Source organism: Sesamum indicum, linkage group LG6, assembly GCF_000512975.1.
Source record: "Sesamum indicum cultivar Zhongzhi No. 13 linkage group LG6, S_indicum_v1.0, whole genome shotgun sequence".
NCBI lineage: Eukaryota > Viridiplantae > Streptophyta > Magnoliopsida > Lamiales > Pedaliaceae > Sesamum > Sesamum indicum.
The window spans coordinates 7330739-7339959 of record NC_026150.1 but is presented as its reverse complement, the minus strand read 5'-3'; the positions used below and the strand labels follow the sequence as shown (position 1 = coordinate 7339959).

Below are 9221 nucleotides of genomic sequence, written 5' to 3'. Positions count from 1 at the left end.
TGCCTTGTAGGAAATTGGAATGTATCTAGACACACTTCTACCTCTCCATACAAAACATATATATATGTGTGATGTTCATGGTATACATATAATAACATAATGTAGAAAACACACATGTAAGCCTCCTCCGGTTTCTCTCCCTCTCATCCCTCTTGTTCTCATTAATCTAGGATCAGGTGTAGAGTTGAAGAGAATTTTTTATAAATAGAATATACTAATTAATACTGTAATATTCTTCATCATCATCTCCCAAAAAGCGATTTTGATTTCCTCTAGCAAGGAGATAAAATCATCTTCCTCTCGGAATGATGTGGATATCTATAAAGAGTTTCTATGTTGAACTCTAGGGTGAACAAAGGGTCGAATAATCAATTGATGGTTGAAATGCAAATGAAAGAGCTAAACCATTATTTACATACCATCTCTCTCTCTTTTGTTCATCAATCTATAGCCTAGTATGTCCGGATTTATTGTTTTAATTTTTTTAATCCAGATACTACATCGAACGCTCGAAAATACCAAGGGCACACTCCTTGGTTGGATCAATGATGAGTGTTAAATCCATCAGAAATATTTTCCTATAAAAACTTGTAAAGTAGTGAGTAGGATCGAATCCATAGAAATTGATTTTAAATTATTCCTTCAAATAAAAATAAAAATAAAAAATGGGGGGAATTTGTTTTAAAATTTAAATCTAAAACTAAATAGAAGAAAAAACTTAAAGAGAGGATAAATATGAGAAAAAACATTCCAGTTAAAGACGGGATCAATTCTACAGTTGATCATAGATGCAAAGATGATAATCATTCATGGTAGATAAATTGATTATGGTCATTGGTATGATCAAACAACCTTACCTTTTGTTACCTTGTCAATAGTCAAGGAACGCCTATTGACTAAATCTCGAATCAGTAAACAACCTTGAAAACATTCTCAAAGTTTAATTTACCATTAGCATTAATAACTAGAAAGACAACATGCTAATCGATAAATTCCTACAAGGATTTATTTAAGTTAGATTGTGCATTCCCCACAACATAATGAAAAACTACGACATAATCAATTATGTTGCATTACCACTAGTTATTGACTAAACAAACAATTATGAATTTGCATGTTTAATTGGCGAGGCAAATATTCTTGACAATAAATAACGATAAATATCATTTATAAATTTGATTATTTATAATAAAAGTACAAAGAATAACACAAATACCAATATGACTCAAAGTAGAAAGCATAAATTAGATCTCACATTAAAATTAAGCATTCACTGAGTCTTTAACCAGAATTAAGAGAACTAGCCTATCATGCTAAAGAGAGAAAAACATAGAGAATAAAAGATCCAATGATAAAAAGTTGTCTATATGGTGAATTAATCTCATATATATACTAACTAGTTACCTAACTCTATTAGAACTAAAAAAGATAAATTCCTAATAAAACTAAAAGTTTTAAGTAAAATTAATACCCTAAAGCGGTTATTCCAGCAAAGGTAATTTTCAAACAATAAAAAATGTTCCAATCAATTGAAATCCTTCCAAAATTCACGTCCTGGACTTTTCTATTTCAATCATGTTCCCACAGATATAGGTGTGGGCACGCCTAACTCTTCCTTCTAACAAATGTTGATTTTTGGCTTCTTTCTCTCTTTTTCATTCCATCAATCCATTATGGGCTAATGCTACAATATAGTACTGAATTAGGAACATTTGATCGCAAAAGATAGCAAAATACCACTTGAAATTGTAATGAAATGCACCCATATCAATCGCATTAATTTCAATCATGCATATTTTCTCGCTTTCTTATTCTTCCCCCGCTTTCACTCGAGCATTCCCGAACAAATCCACTTATCTCTTCAATCGGCACTAATTCATAGTCCATCAATCCAAGTATATATTTTTTGAGGCTATCCTCCAATTGTACTCTTTAGACTTGGGACTACATAAAATATAGTCCGACATAGATAAAGTAAAAATTACTAAATATACATAGTGACACATAAAAAATAAAAACATGTATCTCTATAGGAATTTGGTACTTTTCTATCTTACCCCTTGTTAATGAAATATTTTATTATTTATAATTTAGATTCTATTAAATCTAAGGATTAAGGACCTTAAAGGAGTAAATTTAAGAAATAAAAGACTGCTAAGATGTATTTAAAGAATGAGGGACTAAAATAGAATAAAAAGAAAAGACAGAGCCTTACATATTGCCTTTTTCGTTATTCAATTCACTTTTGACACGTTCAAACTCCTCGAATTTGACGTGGAAGCCTTTGCAAATTGCAGCTACTCCAGATTTGGTAAAAAGAAAAAGATAGCAATAATTTGCAAAACCTTTTTTCACTATATATACACAATATCGCTTGCCTTTATGTTAGACAAACCATCCTCTGGCAGAGGAGAAATGAAGCTACTACATCACCTCTTCCTGTTGCTGCTGTTTGCAGCAGCAGTGAGCACCGCTGCTCAAAAGAATGATCAGTATCCGCCGTATTCCCACTCTCCGCCACCACCTCTAACCTCGCCTCCTACTGGCAGACACCAGCCTCCTCCCACCCCTCCAAAGCATACTCCACCACCCCATCATGGCCACCCGAAACCGCCCCGGCAGCATGCTCCTCCACCACACCGCTGCCCTCCTACGCCGTCTCCCAAGTACGCCCCTCCGCCTCGGAGCTATATGCCACCTAGTCACCGGCACCCACCACCACATCCCAGGCACCCACCATCAGCTCCAAAGAATCCCCCGCTACCTTCTCCTCCCTATGGACAGCCCGCGCCGCCACCCCGGAGGCAAGGCCATGCACCGCCAACTCACCGACACCCACCACCGATTCATAAGCGTTTGCCAAAGCGTCACAGGCATCCCCCACCAGCTCCAAAATATCCACCTCCTCCTCCTTATGGACAGCCACCGCCACCTCCTATATATTCGCCACCCGCTTACTCTCCTCCGCCCCCGCCTCTGCCCGTGTACTCACCTCCCCACCGTGGCCAGCCACCACCAACCTATGCACCTCCTCCACAGTATGGGCAGGCGCCGCCACCTCCAACTTATTCTTCACGTCCTCGCCATGGACTGGCCCCACCGCGGAAACCATCTCATCACCCGTCGCCACCAAAACACAAGCGCCCATCATCACAATACTTTGGGCCATGGCCACCCCAACTGCCACCACCGTATGCTTAATGTATCATGACAGTACTGTGCAGGCTATGATCTCTTTTTGTCACTGGAAAATGCGAATAGTTTCAGGCCAAGCAGTAGACACCTATATATATGTATGGTTTAGTTTACAGATAATAGCGGAAGTAGAATACTGCTGCTGTTTCTGCTTTCCGTGCTGCTAGTTTGCATTAAGTGAGTAGATCCTGATGTGATTCCAATAACTGACACAATTAAAGAGAAAGGAATAATTGTGTATCAAGTTCCGTCAAGTTTATCTGTTATTACTGAACCTGATTTAATATGATATGTCTGGGCATATACAAAAATATAGATTTAATATATATTGTAATAAAAAATTATTTTCTATAAAAGGTTTTTTTAATTTACCTTTTCATATTTTTTAGAATAGAGTAATTTATCTCTCTATCTAAAAAGACAATTGCTTTATTTTAATAAAAATAAAGAGGTAATATGCTATTTATTTCTTATGAGAGTAATTTGTTCATTTATAATATTAAAGGGAGGTTGTTTGTATTTTTTCAATAAAATATACACCTTAAAAAGATCAATTTGGGATTGTATAACAATTTTAAAGATTGATCGTCAAAATATATACACGTTAATAAGTTATCAGGAAAAATATTCATTTGTTTGTTATTAATTTTAGTCTATTAAGTTTATGCATCTTAAATTTAGTCCAGTATTTTAAAATTGCTTAAATTTGATCCACATACGAAATTTTAGACAATTTTACCCCTGCATTGCTTTGTAAGAGCATTTTTTGGTCCATTTCCACTCATTTTGCATTTTTATGCATACTTACCCATGCTCACATAGAATGGTATTAGAGTCTAGTTTTATTAGAGAAAAATTTGATTATATTACATTTGAATATTTTATCCACTAACCGAGGAGACCTTTTGAGAGTATGGAAACGAATGAAAGTTCGAGTTGCAATGATAACAGAGAATATTTTCAAATTCTGGAAATATAAAGAAGGAATTTTCTTATGGAAATTCTCTGAAAATGTGACAATAGTCCGTATAGGATTGACTTGACTCTTCTCATGCCAGAAAAAGAACAAGATGGATAAGGATTTTCAAGTCCGCCAAATACGACCAACAAATGCAGTGAGGCGCTTATAGTCCACCGAAGTTCATGGTAGAATACCAGCAAGGAGAAACAGAATGTAAATTTCTTTACCAATACAGTGCACCGCAACAATTGTTATTGGACAAATGAAAATGGGACTACGGTCAGAGTTGAAGAGGAATTAGCAATGGTCGAGAAGAAATTACACAAGAGATCATCCAGAGAAGTAGCAAAAAACAATGTCGATAGTGCAAGTTCAAACTTAATTTTCAAATTTATAGAATTATAACTTTCAAACTTAATTTTAATTAGAAAGAGAATAAGAAGAATTGAAGAAGATAGTGAGAGTAAATGGAAAGAGAGGAACACATTTGTATAGAAAAATTGAAACGAGCATAGGAACATATAAATAGCCGTTAATTTCTACTTCAGGAACGGTCATCGACATGATTTTTGGAACAGTTTATTCAATCGTTGAAATATAGTCGCTGAAGATCAGTTGGAATGGACTCAGTAACATATAGAAAATAATTTAAAGAAACCGTTTCAATTTGTACCACATTTTGAAACGGTTTTAGACACGCATTGCTTTTCAAACAAAATTCATATTTTTAAACGGTTTTTGGCATATTTTATTAACAGTGTACAACGATCGTTCCAAATTGTACCTCATTTAGGAATACATTTTCGATCCATCAATTTGGGATATATCGTGCATCAGATATAGGAACGGTTACATTGTGCCTGTTCCTAAATCTAATATAGTGTTTCGAACTGAGTTTCAATGATTTTTCGTTACCATTTTGGCACAGAATATGGAACGGGTTTAGTAACTGTTTCTTTGGAACTCAACTTGGGACGACTGGACCATTCCAAACTTGTAATCCGAAAAAAATATTCCACCTGATGTCATCTTTCGATATCTATTCTTCATATGTTCCAAAGACTGTTCGACGATGGAATGGGTGCCCTGACCGTGCCAAATCCCGCCTTTTTTTGTAGTGTGAGAAGTAAGATTAAAATAGCCTCTCGTTGCTGTGATAACAATAATTTTTCTATGATTATAGGAGAGTCAAGTGAGCCAAAGAAGATGAAGAAGCAAAGTAGTGAATTCTATCCAAGGAGGTCCAGAAGAACCTTTTTCAGATGGAGATCATAGTGATCCAAATCAATGGCCAGATCATACAAATCTGGACAAAAGACCGGACCAACAATGGCTTCGTATCAAAGGATCTAGACGAACAGAGATGAGATCCATGTGAAGAACCCCTACGAGGAGAACTTTTAGACGAGCCCATACTAAAGCCAATGAAAGTTTCAAAAATTGCAACTGCTGGACTTGCGACACAAAGGGACGTATATCTCTACATTACACATAGAAATGTGGTAAATTAAGAAAATTTGAAGCCACGGATAAATTTGTAGAGTCCTCAACCAAATAGGACTAAACCAAATGAAACATCATATAATGTAAAATGTAAGTTCATGTGATTTTCTATTCCTATGGAACTTACTGGTAATATAATGGAAACACAACTTATTCCTAAAGAATAAATTTTTAAAGAATTGAGTAAGCTTAGAGAACAAGTGGTTGTTATTATGAAATAGATCCACAGAGTAACTATTAAAGTAGTAATACAAGCAACTTTTAGAAAAGGAATTTATTCTAAAATTCATTTATCAATCATGGATAGAAGGATCAACAACTTAAAAGATGGTTGTCTTGGGACAATGATAGAAAATTTGTATGCAGAAAAATTAATGTTTGATTCATCCTAGGATTGCATACAACCTAATAGACCAAGATTTTCAGTCTTAACCTTTCATCAAGTTTTAAAGAAAAGATATAATGAAAAAAGGAAATAGACCATATTCTATAACCTATAGAATAGCTTATGCCCTTTTCAATACACATCATTCAGATTTATTTCTTAGGAAAGAACACATTGATATTCTTAGAATTTTCAAGGAATTTGCTAAGATAATGACACCAACTCCAATTAGGATACCTAAAATAGGGGGTGTTGATATTATTATAAAGGATCACCAAGTTTTAGATCGAACATTTAGTTCTAGAACTAATTTAGTACCAGGATGTCCTTTTTGGAAGAAAGGATTACAGGCTACAAAGGGAAGGAGAAAGAGTTATTAAAATCTTTAACTCCTCAAGAGATTAGGATAGATATCGTAAAACTTAGTTGCCTTGAAGGATAGAAAGAAATACAAGTTATATTTGGCATCACTAAGAAAGAAATCTTTTCCCCTTGTGATGGCTTATATCATTTGCAGCAACATGTTATTGGTAGATATGAATGCATGTTAGCAATAGCAGATCATGAAATTCTAGTGCAGGTGTTGCAGGACTAGAAAATATGAGTATGACTTTGGGGTTAAGTTTTCCTCGAAAATAATAAACCATGGGGAAGAAAAGGTAACGATTAAGGAATTCAATCTTTGTGGTGTTAACATAAAGATTGAATGATCAGTCCATTTTCTATATACAAATTTGTTGGTGTATGTTACATGATAAATATAAGACAGAATATTTTGCAGCTTATATTGATTTAGAATCAGGAATTTGTATAGCAAAACCTTGAGTTTTCCGTAGGAAAGCTACGGAAACCTTACCCGTTTTGCAGGAAGGGAATTTTTCACAAAAGAACCTAATACTCAGTAAGGGAGAGAGGCAAAAATCATTATTGGAGGAGCATTTGAAACACCTTGGTACAAGGTGTAAACTCCTCCTATCTACTTTCATGATACAGGTGCTGATATTTTGATGGGTAACAACTTCGTTCAAACCTTTGCAAAATATGTACTGGATGACCACATAAATCTGTTGATATTTACTACTAATTTTGATAGTGAGATACCGGTTTTGCAAAGAGAAAATGCATTTAATAGGTTAATTCTGAATGATGGTGACTCCTCCTCCTCTTCTCCTTCCTACTCTTCTTCTTTCTTCGCCTGCGCTTCAATTTCTGCAATTTACCTGATTCAGAAAAGTGCCTTCAATTCCTTAAAAAGAAAAACAAAAAAGAAATAGAAAAGTACCTTCAAGGTAATCCAACTACTCATACTGCTCATAAGCTACACGAGATCAGAAAGTAAACCAAAATCCAAAATGCTATGAATACTTAGCATGGTTAACAGAAAGCAATTAGCACTAGGTTAGGTTTGTATTTAATAAGGCATTTTAGCAAAAGCCCAAGCGACAAGAAACATAAATCACACAAGACTCCTCAACCTTTAACAAAGTTTAGCATAAAAACTTGTAATGGATTTTGATTACTTAATAAAACTTACCTCTCTTCCAAAAAGTTAAAGCTAGTGTCTCTTTCCAATAAAGGAATCATTCACTTTGTAAAGAAGAGCCACAAGAACAGTTGTGCTATTTATCGAGCAACACCACAGATTCAACAACTTATAGGCCTAATATCTTGATTTCTAGAATACCAAAACCACATTACTAGGAAACTGTTACCACTCAAATATGTATGAAACTACCCATAAGTATTTGAAGACAGAAAAATAATAGAAACTTGTGCATGTGAATGATTAGTTCTTTACCTGATAAATAGTAAGTCACATGTAAGCACAAGCATGAGTCAAGCATCAGCTACAACATATATAACTGATTAATTGTTCCTAGTAAGTCACATGTAAGCACAAGCATGAGTCAAGCATCAGCTACAACATATATAACTGATTAATTGTTCCTAAGCAAAAACACCATTCTCCCTCTTCCATGCGAGAACCCAAAAATCAAGGTGAGGCACAGAAACTACCATGTGATTCAAGGGTGAAAATTATAGAGACCGCTATTAGCAGTAAGGAAATCAAAATGGCTAAACACACCAAAGTCAGGATTCAAAACTACAATATTTTGTCGTGGTCGCTGGCAACCAATTCAAAAATTGGTTAGCAGATCATAACCACTCAAGGCATTTATCAGATTTTATCAATCCTCCACTCATTTCTCTCACTATATCCCCTCTAGTAAAGTAAATCAATCCAAAATCAATCTTGCTAACGAGATATATTGAAAGGAAAAAAGAAGAGGGACAATGAACTCTCTCCTGTCCTGTTATTGCTCTTATTTCAATAAATATCTTTCATATCAGGTAAACAAAAATGAGAATACACATCTATGCAAGGACATAAAAATGTTACAAAGGACATAAATACACCAAAAAGACACACAATAATCGTAATGAGCATAAAATATTGTGAAACAATAGTGACATCCTGCACGAGAAAAAAAGTTGTGTAGATAGAAATGAAAACTTCGAAATTGAAGGAGAATGGCAATTATAACAAGACGCAGATGACATTCGTTGTAGCAGAAGATAAAAGCAGCACCTCACTTCTTCTATGTTCAAAATGAAAGTAAAATATGTTCAACCGTGACACACACCCACACACACCGACACACACACACACACACACCCAACCCCCCCCCCCCACACACCCAACACATACACACCCCACACACACACACCCCCAATACACACACACACACACACACACGCACCCACCCACCCACACACACACACACCCACACCCACACCCACCCCACACACATACACACACACACACACACACACCCCACACGCACACACCCCCACCCACACCCCCCACACACACAGCACATGCACACACACAAAAAAATAAGATGCACAGACAAGGAAATGGAATAGCCGGAACAAGGAGGGGGTATCAATAAGCAAAACTTCTTAAGTTTGTGGTTGATAAAATTGAAAAAGAAATACAGTAGCTGATTAGAACATATAAAAATATATTCGTTGATATCATGATCTCAACAGAAACCTGCTACACCATATCTTGATTTTCAGAGAGATTGATCTAGAAACTGGATAATATTAATGATAACATCATTGCCCTAATACAATTACATATATAAAACACACTGGAAAATGCTGCAACCT

General features: G+C 35.5%; 1 protein-coding gene across 1 annotated transcript; it reads left to right on the top strand.

Moving 5' to 3' along the window:
- On the top strand, positions 2376–3449 carry LOC105164001 (extensin-like). The gene has a single exon (XM_011082536.2). The coding sequence runs from the start codon at positions 2383–2385 to the stop codon at positions 3199–3201; it is 819 nt and encodes a 272-aa protein (XP_011080838.1). The 5' UTR covers positions 2376–2382; the 3' UTR covers positions 3202–3449.